We start from the raw sequence: 15,913 nt of genomic DNA on the forward strand, positions 1-15,913 counted from the left end.
AGAGTCCTCATTGGGCTCTCCACAGGGAACCTGCTTATCCCTCTGCTTATGTCTCTGCCTCTCTCTCTGTGTCTCTCGTGAATAAACAAAATCTTAAAAGATAAAAGAACATCTTCTGGATAGACTTTATGGATAGAATAAATAAGCCAACCCTCACTTCCTTAGACACAGCGTAACACAACTTGAAAGGCCAGGAGCTGTTGCATCAAGGTCCATTCCAATCACATATTCGTGTCAACCTGCATGGGTTGCTGCAATGGCCTGAGACTCAGTGGTCTCACCTGTTGTTGCTCGGGAAAGGTACCCATATCTGTACAGATGTCAACGGGTAGGATGAATGGGAAAGCAGGATGGAACTCTTACACCATTCTCCCATTTCCTCTCATCTTGTCATTGTGGGCTCTGTGCTAGATTATTAAAGGTAAGATAGCATTTTACAAAATCCCCTTCTGGGTGAAGTCTAGGGGCGGGGAAAGAGAGAGCATAGAAGAAGGAACGTGATGTGATCTGGCCCCATCCGTATTCTTAAAGTGACAGACACCTAGATTCTACATATTGGGAATCCAGGTGGCAGGATGGAACCCGCCGCCCTAACGATAGGGACAGTCCACCGCCATTGCCCCACTGCAACGACCCTCCAGTTTTCTAGAGAAAACCAACAAACCACAACTGCCCACTCTCCCCCAATCATGGTACATGGGAATGACCCAGATATACCAGCCACTCTGTACCAGGGGCAGAACCGGGCTGTGGTCACCTGGACCCCCGCTCTATGCCCTCTTGACGACACCTCCCTGGGCCTGCTAGACTGGCTGGCTACCCCTACCTCCCATAACACGACCCCTTACCTGGGAATCACCGGTGGATTTTCGGACACTCATGTGGGCAGTCTCGGGAGGGTGTGCTGGGGTCCCTGCCACGTGGTATCCATTCACTGTGGGAGAGAAACAGTGCTCAGATGCCACGCCGACCACACATGGGTGACGCCAACTGCCTGCAACCACAGCCCCTTGTGCCATGTCACTGCCTGCCAGCCTCTGAGACGTCTCGCACAGCCAGGACCATCCCTTGGGATCTGACCAGTGCTTATGGAGCTGGAAATGGGCTCCAAGCATCTCTCTGATCCCCAGCTCCCAACTGCGGATCTCTCAGGGGGACCACGTTTCTTTTCTGAACCAGAGAGGGATGTGCTTAAGAGGAGGGGTGGGGCTCACTACAGTTCAACAGCCATCACTGAAGATGCCACATTAGCTGTGGCCACTGGTGCTGATCCACGGTCCAGGCTCTCTCCAGAGTCAGGCAGGACCGCCTCTACCTGCCTGTAGCTCCCCAGAGGAATCACCTCCACCCTCATCCTCACAGCATATAAGAAAAGAGCACTGGGTTTACTGGTTTCTCTGAAATTTGGCTTTGCCAATTAATAGCTGGGGTGGGGAAGGGCATCGCAGACCATCTCTTTTGAGTCTTGATTTTCCTAAAGTTAAAAAAAAAGAAAGAAAAAATTCAAGGCTGTAATATTCTAGCCCTGTGACACTCACTCATGCTCCCAAGGGGTGCGGATCAACCTCACTCTCTAAGCAGGGAGCCCTGGTGTGTAGCATTTGCCAGTTTCCTTGGCATATTTCCATCAATGAGGATGGATTCACAGGTCCGATCGACACCCCTGCGTGCTCCTGATGTCACAAGTAAGTACACACCGGGACCTGTGCCATCTCAGTTCCCAGAGGGGACACTGCTCTCTTGCAGGCATGGCTACATGAGCTTAGAGAGCAGTTCTCCTCGGTGAGCCTCAGCTTCCCGATCTGAGAAATGGGGATAATTCTACGTGGGCTCTATTAGCATGAAAATCAAATGAGGCAGTACTTGCTCAAGGATGCTTGGACTCATTAAGTAATTCTTGAGAAGAGGAAAGGGGCCAGTGGAGGGAGGGAAGGTCACTGCTTTCTGCTCCTGAATCCAGTCGCCTCAAACCCCAAGCCTGCATCATCCCCAGACACCAGGGAAGCATGCCTCCTACACACCCCAGGCTTGGCGGCATTGCCACAACATATGCACTGTGTAGGTCCAACCAGGGGAGGTACATAAACTGAGTCCAGTGCATGGTTCTTGTTGAGAGGGCCCCGCGGGGTGGCCAGAAACAGGGGGAGAGGTTGGCCGAAAAGTCTCTAACGTCTACTGATCTGCCAAAGGCAAGCAATGGGCTGATGAAGACCACCCCACGCGGGACCATCCTCATGCTGGGGGATGTCCCCCAATCTCCAACATTTGCAGTGAAAAATCGAGGGCCCCCCTGCGAGCAGAAACACAGACTACCCTGCAGACCCCAGTGGGCGGCTGGGTTTCTCCCTGACATGCAAGGCTGGCTTGATACTCTGGAGGAAGGGTGGGCAGAGATACAGGAAGGCACTAGAAAGCTGGGCACGGAGCTGGCCTCCCAGTGCAGCGGCTTGGGGAAGCGACAAGACACAAGAGATTAGCCCGCATGGTGAGTCACAAGCCGGGTCTACACTCAGGCCCCTTGGCAGCTGATTAAACACTGTGACTACCGTCCACAAGTTCTCCAGCTCGAGGGGAGCCAGGGTCAGGATTCCAAGAGCATCAGAGAACGTTGAGAGGATTGAGGAGAAGCTACTCACATTGGTATAAGCTCTGCCAGGAAGGGCACTAGATGATGATAAATACAAGACCCAATGAAGGTGTAACATTCAAGAAGTGTCATTCGTTTATCAAACAGTGTAGCACGGAAATGGATAAAACCTACGTGCTGGAGAATCGAGAGAAAACCTTAGCAGCCAGCTTTTAGTAGATGACTGAGTAAGCAAACAAAAGTGAGGATATGAATATCTCAGTAATTTCACTTAAAAGCCGAATGAACTAGATATTTAACATCATGTGCTACGAACAAAGATAACATCTTTGGCCAACAAGCCATGGAACATTTAAAGAAAAAAAAAAAAGCCTGGGCATATTGAAACCACAAAGAAAGTGTTGGTAAGTCGCAAAAGGCATAACTAACGCAGGCCACATTCTTCAACCAGAAAGCAATAAAAGCAGATATTAATAATGAAAGAACAAATACACAAGGTCCCCATCCCTCCGACTCCCAAACACTTGGAAATTTCAGAAAATGCTCTCCTATTCTCAGGTCAAAATCAAAACTGTAATTATACAACATTTAGAAAATAATCATGAGAATCATGAGGAACATATCAAAACGGATGGGATAAGGCTTGAATTATATTTGGAGAAAAAATCCACAGCCTTCATTACTCAATTACTGAAACCAAGGGAATACAAATACATGGACTAAACCTTCAAATTAAGAATTTAGAGAAACTTTTAAAAGCCAATGAGGTAAACCGAAGGAAAACATGAGAAGGGGGTATAAATATGGCACCAGAAATGAATGGGTTAGGAAACAGGATGACATTCGCAGCTCAGGCAAGTTCTCTCTGCGTGGGGGTGGCTGTAGCGGGGAGGAATCACAATAAAAAAGCAGGTCAGCCCATCTAATCTGAGGCTGAGTGCACGCACGAATGCTCAGACCACAGAATTAGAAAGAAAACATAAGCAGATCTCGTTAAGAGTTTTTTTTTTTTTAATGCAAGGGCATATGATTTAAAACTACAGGCTAGAATCAAATAATCAAAAAAAATGGTTCCAAAGGACACGAGAGAAATACCAAGATAAGTAAAACCTTTGAGGACTGACCTCCCTCCAAAAGGCCCTGGACCCAGATGGTTTTATGGGCAAATTCGTTCTAACGCCTAACAAAGAAGTACCTAGACACAAACTGCACCGAGAGTTTGGAAACGTGGCAAATTTCCCACCTGGTTAGACAAAGCCAGTGTTGCCCTGATCCAAAAATCCACCGAAGGCAAGAGAAGAACTGAACCATTGTGACCACAAACACGAAACTGGTCAATTCTTACCTGAGCAGGTCTTCACTTGGAACCAGTCACTACACCTTTGATGGTACAGGGTCCCTGCACATCAAAGCTGTCCCCAGCTCTTCCCGACCCCCACCTGCTCCCCTCACAGCACCCCAAAGTACACCCTCAGTACATGGTTGTCTATCTTCTGCTTCCTGCATCCCCCATGCACCCCTCTCACCACACGAACGGTGGCCAGGAACTGCCGAACGCAGGGGCATTTTGCCCCTAATCCACCCTCTTGTTCTCACTTCAGTTCTGAGCTGTCAGCTGCTGGCTAATTACTTTCGGTGTCAAAACAATTACTGGGAGAGAAAAAATAATTTCCCATCCAACCACTTCTCCCCACCCAGCAGCTCTCCACTGCCCTGGTCTTGCTGCGTTTCATGCTACCAGTCCCAGGCACGCTCAGAAGAGTGATCAGTGGAGATCTGAACACTTACGGCTCACCCACAGGGGGCTCTGATTATTTCCAGTCCTCTAGGCTCTCAGCTTACCAGGGGTTAGATGCAACACAAGTGAGGCCAGAAGTGGGTGCTTTTGATGCCTCCAGCCCCCAGGGGATGGGGGGAAGTGAGGTTAAAATAAAACTGGTCAAGGATTGCTCATAACCATAAGGAGCATAATTCAGTCTGGGGATACCAAAAAAAAAAAAAAAAAAAGTAAAATGCCAAATTCAGCTGTTTTTAAGATAAGAAAAAGGGAACGGAAAGCTCTTAGGTAGTAACTTTCATAATTTCCAACACAAATATAAACACACAGATGCACACATTTCATTCCTGTTTGTGGGTAGTTGGAAAGAGAGAGGGCTTGAGAGCTGCGTAAATGAGAGGAGGGGACGGGCATTTGGGGAGAAAGGAAAAAGGAGGAGGTCTTTGGGGGGCTGGGGGAGAGGAAGTGGATAAAAATGGAAAAGAAGGAGCAAAGCAAGAGTTGTCGAGAGAAGCCAAGCAACAGAGAAGAGCCAGCAACATCTGTTGCCCAGAATTCATGCTCCCAGGAGCTCTGTTTCCCTTCCTGCTGCAGTCCCCAAAAGAGAAAGCTCCGTCCTCCACGCCCCACTGTCCACATTTCTGTTCCCTAAAGGACCCCAAAGAGGAGACTTACTCTTTCAAACAAGAAAATCAGCCCTGGAGACAGCCCCCCTTTCTGCCTCCTTCAGGTCTGGCCCAATCTCCCATTATTTCTGGAATAAACATGTAACTTCTATCCTCAAGCTGAAGAAACCCAGGAGCCCCAAGGCCTCGTTCCTGCAACACCCCTCCCACCACCACCACCCTATTCCCACATTCATCACGGCGGAATGCAGAGTTTCCCAGGGCATGTGACACCCAGCACCAGTTCGGCAGGATGTTTGTTCTAAGTCCAAAGTAGTAAAGGCAGAGGGTAGAGTCTTATGCTCCAAAGAGTTTGGGACAAGTGCCCCCATTATTATTCAGAATTAAATTGTTTTATTACAGGAGGAGGCCTTTTTAGATACAGGCGCATCTCAGAGATACAGCAGGTTGGGCGCCAGAGCACCACAAATAAGCGAACGTCACAATAAGGAGAGTCGAATGAATGTTTTGACTTCTTGGCGCATGTAAAAGTTATGTTTACATTTACACTCTATAAAATGTTCAATAACATTATGTCTAAAAAAAAAAGCAATGTACGTGCTTAATTTAAATATGCTTTATTGTTAAAAACCAACCAACCATTAACCATCATCTGAGCTTTCAGCAAGTCCTCCTCATCTTTGCTGGTGGAGGGTCTTGCCTCAGTGTTGATGGCTGCTGAGTGCTCAGGGTGGTGGCTGCTGAAGGCGGGGTTGGGGGGTGACAGTGGCAATTTCTTAAAATCAGACAACAATGAAGTTTGGGGCATTGATAGACTTCCTTTCATGAACGATTTCTCTGCAGCACATGATGCTGTTTGATAGCATTTGACCCACAGGAGAACTTCTTGCAAAACGAGAGTCCATCCTCTCAAACCCTGCTGCTGCTTTATCAACTAAGTCCATGGAATATTCTCAATCCTTTGTTGTCATTTCAACAATCTTCACCAGGAGCAGAGTCCATCTCAAGAAACCACAATTTTTTGCTCATCTATAAGAAGCCACCCCTCGTCCACTGAAAGGTATATCATGAGATGGTAGTGATTCAATCCCATCTCCTGGCTCCACTTCTGATTCTAGGTCTCCTGCTGTTTCCGTCACATCTGCAACGACTTCCCCATTGGACTCTTGAGCCCCTCAGAGTCATCTGTGAGGGTTGGAATTGACTTCCTCCAAACTCCTGGTCATGTTGATATTTTGACCTCTTCTCATGAATCCTCTTAATGGCATCTAGAAGGGAGAATCCTTTCCAGAAGGTTTTCAATTCACTTTGCCCAGAGTCATCAGAGGAATCATTATCTTTGGCAGCTAGAGCCTCACGAAATAGATTTCTCAAATAATACGCCTGGAAGTTGAAGTGACTCCTTGACCTGTGGGCTGCAGAATGACCGTGGCGTTAGCAGGCATGGAAGCAACACCACCTCATTGCCCACCTCCATCAGAGCTCTTGGAAGACCCAGTCCACTGTCAATGAGAAGTCGTATTTTGCAGAGAATCCTTTTTTTCTGAGCCATGGGTCTCAACAGCGGGCTTAAAATATTCAGTAACCCAGGTTGTACACAGGGGTGCCGTCACGCAGGCTTTGTGGACAGCGCACAGAGTAGATTCAGCCTCATTCTGAAGGGCCCCAGGATTCTCAGAATGGCAAACGACCACTGGCTTCAACTTGAGGTCACCTGCTGCATGAGTACCTAGCGTTGACTTCTCCTCTCCAGCTGTGGAAGTTCTAGATGCCATCTTCTTCCAACAGAAGGCTGCTTCATCTACACTGAGGATCTGCTGCTGAACGTAGCCACCTTCATTCGTTACTTTAGCTCCCTCTTTTGGAGCACTTGCTCCTTGCCCTTGCACTTTGAGGTCACCACCTTGCCCGGCCTTCACAGAATGGATGAACATTAGGGTCTTGCTCTGGATTAGGCTTTCGTCCTAAGGGAATGTTGGGGCTCGTTTGGTCTTCTATCCAGACCACTGACACTGCACATCTGCAAGAAGGCTGCTTCTCTTTCTTATCATTTGTGTGGTCACTGGAGTAGCAGTCTAATTTCCTTCGAGAACTTTTCCTCTGCATTCCCAACTTGGCTAACTTTGCTTTGGCACAAGAGGCCAAGCTTTCAGCCGATCTTGGCTTTCAACATGCCTTCCTCACTGAGCGTGATCACTTCTAGCTTTTCATTTATAGTAAGAGATATGCAACTCTTCCTTTCCCTTGAACTTACAGGCCACCAGAGGGTTATTAAATGGCCTAATTTCACTATTGTTGGGGCTCAGGGAAGAGGGAGGCCGAGGAGAGGGAGAGATGGGGGGATGGCCGGTCGGTGGAGCCATCAGAACACACAGATTTATCGGTGAAGTTCACTCCTACAGGCTTGTGGTTGCTCCAACACAATTGCAATAGTAACATCAAAGATCACGGATCACAAAACTTGTCGCCATAATAGACATAACGAAAAAGTTTGAAATATCAAGAGTATTACCAAAATGTGACACAAATGCTGTTGGGAAAAAAATGGTGCTGACAGACTTGCCACAAACTTTCCATTTGTAGAAAACCCAACATCTGCGAAGCATGATAAACTGAGTATTCCTGGCTGCTGACGTGCTCTGTGAACCTCAAACAAGTGTGGTACTCCCACACTTAGTGGACACACAACCCATTTTGGGCAGCAAAGCAAGAGTAATATGGAACCTGCTTTGGGAACCGTGGTGGCTGTAAGAAGGCGGGTTTTGAAGTCAGGCAAACCAAAGCAAACACCAGGGCGAGTATTGTGCTCAGCACCCCCTGAAGGCAGTCGGGGCACAATCCCTGCCTCACGCTGTTGCCACTCACCATGTGGTGGAGGAAGGTTGCATCTCCTCAGTTCTGTTTAGTGGGGTGGCGGGGGGGCAGTTTCACATTATAATCCTCTGGTCTGGAAACATCTGTCTGGCCACCTGGTCTTCACGGGCTTCCCTGACTATCTAAAATAGAAACTGTATCCCCCAAAACAGAACCCACAACACATCTGCCCAGGTGGCTGTAAATGGTTGAAAGCCTGTGACCTATCCTCCCGGGGTCAAAGGTTACACAGGTTTTGGTGAGGTCCTCTGGGGTCTGAGCTGACAAGAACCAGGAAAGGCATACTCAAGGCCCCTTCCAGAAGGCGGTGTCATGGCGTACGTCCTGGTGTCAATGGTGAGACCTAGCTGAGGACCATGGAAGCTGCCCTGGGCCTGGTGACCTGCTAGTTCTGCAGCAGATGGAGGGTCCTGCTTGTAACTGTGTAGGGGGCAGACGGCGGTGAGGGATTCCCAATCTAGAGAGGGTGTGGGTGAAGGGGAGCCCCCTTCCCAGAGCCCTCTGCACAGGGGAAGCGGCTATTGACATGCACTCCTCCTGGCTGGCTCCACGTGCTCAAAGGCAGACCCTCCCTGATCTTCAAGGGACCTCACTCAGTCCTCTGAGACCTGGCTTCCCAGGGGCTGTTGGAGGCAGGCCCTGCACCCAAGGATGATCCCTCCATGGGCTCAAGCCCCCAGGCCAGCCAAAGCCAGAATCTGAACCCAGGTTTCCTGACCACTCCCACCCCGTCAGCAGCGGGGCGACTCAGTACAAGATGGATTTCCTCCAGCCTTTAAGAAACACACCAACAGAGATGCCTGGATGGCTCAGTGGTTAAGCTCTGCTTTCGGCTCAGGGCGTTAGCCTGGATTTCAGGGATCGAGTCCCACATCGGGCTCCATGAGGGGAGCCTGCTTCTTCCTCTGCCTATGTCTTTGTGTCTCTCATGAATAAATAAAATCTTAAAAAAAAAAAAAAAAGAAACACACCAACAAAAGCTCAGTGCACATTCCAGGGGCTGAAGCTCAGAAAGGAATTCACTCTCCACACCTGCCCTGGCTGACAGGATAGCCACTCGTCATAGGGAGCTATTCAAGTTCTAACCAATCACACTTAAATAAAATATACATGCTGTGTGGTATGAAGGACTGGATCCCAGAACAGGAAGACTACATTAGTGGAAAAACTGGGGGCACCTGGGTGGCTTAGCAGTTGAACATCTGCCTTCTTCTCAGGTCATGATCCCGAGGTCCTGGGATCGAGTCCCACATCGGGCTCCCTGCAGGGAGCCTGCCTCTCCCTCTGCCTGTGTCTCTGCCTCTCTCTCTGTATCTCTCATGAATGAATAAATAAAATCTTAAAAAAGAAAAAAAAAGAAAAGAAAAGAAAAGAAAGATAAACTGGTGACATCTGCAGAAAATTAGTTAACATTAGTTTCTTACTTTTGGCAAGCGCACCCCAGGTATCTAGGATATGAACCATAGGGGGAACTGAGTACAGGATATATAAGAATTCTCTGAACTGGCTTCGTGATTTCTCTGTGAACCTGAGATCATTCCAAACATTTAAAAAAAATTATTAAATAAAGCGAAATTAAGTTAAGTTCCTCTGGAATTGTCCCGGACATACTTCGAGTGTCCACCACCCATGTGCCTCAGGCTACCACAGTGGACGGTGTAGATAGAGCACTTTTCTGTTATGCTAGAAAGTTCTACTGGGCCATGCTGCTCTGCAGTGTCCTTCATTCTACACAGTGATGCATCCATGAGACTCCCAGAACCTTGTTTTTCACTCTGTCCATAAATCATCGCTTCCGTGCTGCCTATTAAACCAGCCCCCGGGATCATTTTTCATATTTGCAGCCATTACGGAATACAGCTCTGCTCTTCCATTTGGTTTAGACTTTACTGCTTCTGCGGGCCTCACCCCAAAAACCTGGCATGAAAAATGTCTCTAGGAAAAGCTGGAGGATAAACACAGCTCCGGATGCTGCCGTCTTCAGGGAGGCGGTGAAGGAAAAGCCCTCAGTCCAGTGCTGACCCTCTAAGAGGCACCTGGCGTTGGAAGAGTGGAATCCCAATTGTGAGGGGCACTGGTGTGTTCCCGGATCCTGCTCCCCAGCTGCTAACCCGGCCGGGCTATGCTTCCAGCCCTTGAACAACCTGCATCAACAAAGAACCAGGCCCCGTCCACAGGTGGCTGCTGAATCCTCTCCAGAAGCTACGACTCAAGAGTAAAACTGACCTTGGACCTCGTGAAGGGGAGGCGGCCTAAGCTTGCTCTAGCTGGGTTAATTTGGGGTTCCCACTAATATTCTCCAGGACCTGTTTTTCCACGTCCTCCTTCAGAAATAACCAGACCGGAGCGGTGGGGGGGGGGCGCCTGGGGGGCTCAGCGGTTCAGCATCTGCATTCTGCTCAGGTCGTGACCCCAGGGTCCTGGGATCGAGTCCTGTATCCAGGAGCCTGCTTCTCCCTCTGCCTGTGTCTCTGCCTCTCTCTGTGTGTGTCTCATGAATAAATAAATAAAAGCTTAAAAAAAAAAAAAAGAAAAGAAATGACCATATGTGGTATCTGCAGTCAATGAACGAGGCTGAGGTTCCCACGCTGCCCTCACCGCCAGCCCCTTCCTGTGCAGGTAAGCACCCCAATTGCCACCACTGCTAACGGAGAGCAATCCTGACACAGCCGAGTGCTGCCTGGCTGCCTCACGAAGGCAGTGTCTCACTAAGACAAAACATCTCTACCGCACTTCCCACTTCGCTCAGAATGAAATCCTACCGCCTTCCTGTAGCTTGGGGGGCTCGGCAGGGTCTGATCCTGCTGACCGCTCTCCCCTCATCACCTACCCCTCTCCGCCTTGCCACCCCCCACCCTCCAGCCACACTGGCTTGCTCTGTGTTCTTGAACATGCCAGGGTCACTTCTGCCCCAGAGCCTTTGCACTCACTGTCCCCTGGCTCAGAACACCTCACTACCACCCCCCACACATAGTCATTATCTCCTCTGTGGGGCCATCCCTGACTCCCCAGCCCCATTCTGTCCCACTGTCCTATTGCAATTCTTTTCATGAGAGCAAACCAGGATCATCTGACATATTGCACATTAACTCGTCTGCCCCAGTCATCTGCTAGAACGTGGGTTCCTGGGAGCAGGGATCACACAAGTGTGGATGGTCTGTGGTGTGACCCCCAGCACTAAGAACAGCATCTGGCATATTCTACTACTGCTGCTTTCGCAGGAGCACGAGCACAACCATAGGGGCTCGGCCCCAAACTTATCACGGCAATAGAACCACCTGAAAGTACCCCTGGGTGGCTCAGCGGGTAAGCACCTGCCTTCAGCTCAGGTCGTGATCCCAGGGTCCTGGGATCGAGTCCCATATCAGGCTCGCTGCAGGGAGCCTGCTTCTCCCTCTTCCTGTGTCTCTGCCCCTCTCTGTGTGTCTCTCATGAATAAATAAATAAAATCTTTAAAAAAAATTTTCAATCTCCTGACAGGTGCCTGTACAACTGGATGAGTGACTATCTAGACAAAATTCTCACGCGCCCCGTAGGGAGAAATGCCTACATGGCTGGTGTTTTATCCTCTACAGAAGAGGTTTCATTCAAAAGCTAGAAAAGAAGATGCCAAAACAGGTTTCCTCCCATCCACCCCAGAGCGTGGACGCAGAGAGGACGGGTGTCTGAGCCCCGGGATAGAGAGAGGAATCAAGAATCGTGATCCACTTGATGGGATGGCACTGGGTGTTATATTCTATGTTGGCAAATCGAACGTCAATTAAAAAAAAAAGAATCGTGATCTACGGAGGGGTGGGTGGGAGGTGAGCCATGGCCTCGTGCTGTGACACATGGGCACTGTGAGGCCTGGTGAGATGTGACACCCCGAGGCCCCGCTCTAAGCTGTCATTCTGAAATCGAAGATGCCACAACCATGAGAGGCAGCTGGACTTTAAGCACCACGAGGGAAGAAAATAGGGCTCTCTGTGATTGAGGGGTACATATCCACTGTGCCCACAAAAGGGGCCTCAGAGCCAGCAAACGAGGCTTCTGTAGATTTTGCTGCTGCTTCTCTTTTATTTTTTTTTTTTTGAACATTTTATTTATTTATTCATGAGACACACACAGAGAGGAAGAGACAGGCAGAGGGAGAAGCAGGCTCCCTGCGGGGAGGCCGATGAGGAACTCGATCCCAGGACCCAGGGATCACGCCCTGAGCCAAAGGTGGACACTCAACCACTGAGCCCCCCACGTGTCCCTTGCTGCTGCTTGTCACTTCGATGGGCCGAGGTCTCTCACCCCTGAACAGTACCGAGGTTCTGAGTCACCCTGGGACAGGGCCCCTCAACTCTGTCAATACCAGATGTGAGGGGTTGGACAACCCTTGTTGGGGGGCTGTGCTGCCCTGGGCACTACAGAGTGGCGTTTGCGCCCCCCCTCCCCAGAAGATGACAACCAAAGATGTCTCCAGACACTGCCAATGCCTGCTGGCAGGCCAAACCAGCCCCAGGGTTAAGACCCACGGCACTAGGGGGCCCAGATGTTGCCCACAAAACAAAGAGCACAAGGCAGCACATCTAACGGGGTCTTCACTTCAGGCCTTCACGATGCTGGGGTGCCCGCTGAATCCCCAAAGCACAGAGGAGTGTGTTGATCGTCCAACTGCATGGGATGACAAAGCCCTTTCTTGGTAGAGAACTTGACAGACCTAGCATTCCGCCCACCTGGGCACAGGTGCCCCAGCCCCCACAGGTTGGGAGGTGACCACACACTCTGTCTAGTGCCTCGGCCCTCTTGACAACTGTCATCATCGGGTCTGATGATGGTGGTCTGCGCCCACCTCCCTGCCTTTCTCAGCACCCCAGTCCCACTCCAGCGCCCAAGTCAGTGCTCAGCCGACAGGCCTCTGGGCTGTGCAACTCAGGCGAGGGCAGGCGCCTGTCATGCCTGGCCCCTGAGCCAGCTCCTTCCAGCCCTCTTTCTGGGAGATGGCCCCCACACAGCACAGAGGGGACAGCCTGGTGCTGGGGGCCATAGGCTTCGAAGAGGTGACCCCACTGACTCAAAGGGCAAGCTCCCCCACCGGCTCCACAGGCTCCACTGGTCCCAGCAGCCCCGCAGATGTGACAAGGTGGCAGTTCACACCTGAGCCTCGTCCTGTCCTGCTCCGGGGACCAACCACTGTGGCCAGGAAACACAGCTGGGAGCCGGGTTTCCTTTCTAGTGTCTGGCTGGCCAGGAGCCAGCCTGGAGGGCCACACCTCCCTTTATTCCCACTGGCATTTCTATTGTTAGAACAACAACAGAAACACCAGACGACCCAATACAGAAGGCAGCGTGCCCAGAACTGCCTGTCCTCGTCCTACAACAGGTAGGAAGGCCAAATGGGCCGGTTCTGGCGACTAGCTCTTGCGATGAGGTGTGTGTGTGTGGGGGGGGGGGGGGGCTCACCCTGTCCCTAGGGAATCAGGAGCAAATATCTCATTTTCCTCTCACAAGAGGGTTTTCTCTGTTTGGATTCTTTTTTTTTTTAATTAAAAAAATTAAATAAATAAAATAATTAAAATAAAATAGGGACTCCTGGGTGGCTCAGTGGTTGAGCATCCGCTTTCAGCTCAGGGTTTGATCCCGGGGCCTTAGGATCGAGTCCTGCATCGGGCTCCCTGCATGGATCCTGCTTCTCCCGCTGCCTGTGTCTCTGCCTCTCTCTATGTCTCTCATAAATAAATAAATAAAATCTTTTAAGAAAATAAAAGAAATAAAAAATATATATGTCTGTATATATGTATATAAACAAGTATATATATACACACACTTACTTATTTATATATTTGTATATCTATTTATATATAAAATATATAAATATGTATTTATATATTTAGAGGTTTATTTACATTTTACATACATACAAATTGACAGCATACATAAATATATGTATATATATATAAATAATGTCAATAAAAACATTTTAAAAGCCTAGAACACCCACTCACCCCCTCTCTCGTGCCTTGGCTGAGTCTCCAGAGCTGCATTTTCCTACCATTTTGTTTCTTGAACTCCTCTGCTCTGACAATTCTCATTTCCTCAAATAACACACTTTGGTCATATGTTTTATCTTATATGCATCATACAATAAACTGTAGAGTTCCTAACGTATCAGGGGTAAAGAGTGTCTGAAGACCTCAGGACTGCAAGGCAGGGGTGCAGCCCTGCACCCAAGACCCTTCCTCTGATGCGAGGGTTCAAAGTCCTGCTCATATTTTCTACACCTGCCTGTACACCTTCGTTCATGCGTTCACACAGCCACTCTTCCGTCGTTATTTTAGCTCTTCCCTTGGTCCCCTGTGATGGGTTATGTCAGCTCCGTGAAGGCTGTACAGGCCCTCACCCCCCTCAATGGAAGCTGCTGCCTCTCCCCTCCTCTTCTCACCCCTACCCTCCTCACAGTCCCCACCCCATGATGATGGAGGCATTGGTGAGCTCCCTCAATACAGAAGCCAGCTCGTGTCTGAGGGCTGAAGGGTCCCACGGAAGAAAAGGGGAGGTGCAATCCCCATCCTCAGAGAGCATATATGACCAGGGCAGCGAAACAGCACATTACTGCAACCTGGGCTGATGGGTAAGGGCTCTAAAAATCCACCTGCCTCTTAGGAACTTGGAACAAAACCCCCACCTATGATAGGAATGTCTCCCTCGACCACCTCCACTTGATTGCCTTTGCAGACAGAGAACTCACACCCTAACGAGGAATCCCAAGTGCTTTCTAGAACATTTTATTTGAAAGTTAAGAACATAGTTCTAGAACATAGTTCTAAGAACTATGTTAGAACTTAGTTCTAGTTCTAAGTTCTAGAACATAGAAATCTGCCTCCTTTAACTTTTCTCCTTGATGCATTTAGGAGCTGTGCAGAGCAGTGCTGCTCCCGCTTGGGGTATCCACACCAGCAGACAGGGTACAACCCTGATGCCTCACTGTGTCACCTGGCTAGTTCCCCTCCTTAAGCACCTGAGAGGGAGTGAGCGTGAGCCATCAGGCTGCTAGTGACACTACCAGGGAGAGCCCAGCCTTCCAGCCCTCCACATCACTCCCTGGGTTTGGCCAGTAAGATCTTCAGCCAGGTTCCAGACCCCCAGAACCCAGAGTCTTGGCCTTTCCAGTGGAGGTGGGTATGGGGCCCCTCCCAGCTGCCCCCAAAGCAGTGAGTGGACAGTACCTGTTGGAGGCAGAGAGCTCCTGTGAGGGCCAGGGCTGGCTGGAATCCCAGGAGAACTGCTGGGACGTTCCCAGGTGGTCTCTGGTCAAAGAAAGAAACACACAATCACTTTGAGACTCTCACAGGGGCCAAACCTCAGAGGGTCATGGAGCAGAGCCGTGGGCTGGCCACCTTCTTGCACAACCCCGGGAAGCAGGAGTGGGCTTTCTGCTCCCACATTATTGCCCCTCTGCATTTCCTATGATGCACAGTTTCTCTTCACTGGGGACCCTTCTCCCATGAAGGAGCAGGAGAGGTGACCTCCTAGCAGGGATCTTTGGGAACAGTCCCCATTGCACCCCCAACAATCCCCCAAAGGTGCCGACTCACAAATCTCCACTTCTGTCTCGTGCCCCTGACCCCCACCTGCCAACAGGGCATTTCTTCCAAGTGCCCAGTGTCGCCCGAAACCCCCGAGCCAGAGGAAGGAGCCCTGGCCTGGGAGGGGGTGGGGTGGTTTAATACAGAGACAAAGGAGGGGGGATCTTCTGCAAAATGCAGGTGATTTCTCAAGTCCTTCTCGGCTCTAAAGGCCCACATCTTGTCTGAATTATAACCGCTGCGTGAGACTGGCCACCTGTCCCTCCCCGGATGCCCAGCTACAGGGGCCAGTCAGGAAGTAAAGCTAACGTTGCAACCGGTGCTCGCCTCCCTGAATGCGACGTTAGGCACAGGGCCACTGTGAGCACAGACCTCTCATCAAGTTATCTAGTGATGAAGACGATCCTTTCTCATGCTATACAACTCGACAGTGTAGAAAAACACAAAGGAAAGAGTAGCATTGGGACACCCGGGTGGCTCAGTGGGTGAAGCGTCT

The 15,913-nt window shown here is 49.9% G+C and overlaps 1 protein-coding gene across 14 annotated transcripts in view; it reads right to left on the reverse strand.

The window, feature by feature from the left end:
- GAS7 (growth arrest specific 7) overlaps positions 1 to 15,913 on the reverse strand; it is a 209,607-nt gene that overhangs the window by 44,866 nt on the left and 148,828 nt on the right. For 11 of the 14 annotated variants that reach the window (XM_026005502.2, XM_072730353.1, XM_026005506.2 and 8 more), the window contains 2 exons: positions 15,058 to 15,138; positions 849 to 934 (listed from right to left, as the gene is read on the reverse strand). In XM_026005502.2, the coding sequence (XP_025861287.1) occupies positions 849 to 934; positions 15,058 to 15,138 (167 nt within the window). The remainder of the gene's footprint in view (positions 1 to 848; positions 935 to 15,057; positions 15,139 to 15,913) is intronic. The other 3 variants (XM_026005504.2, XM_072730351.1, XM_072730359.1) reach the window with 1 other exon arrangement.

This window comes from Vulpes vulpes, chromosome 12 (assembly GCF_048418805.1).
Source record: "Vulpes vulpes isolate BD-2025 chromosome 12, VulVul3, whole genome shotgun sequence".
In the NCBI taxonomy this organism is placed as follows: Eukaryota; Metazoa; Chordata; class Mammalia; order Carnivora; family Canidae; genus Vulpes; species Vulpes vulpes.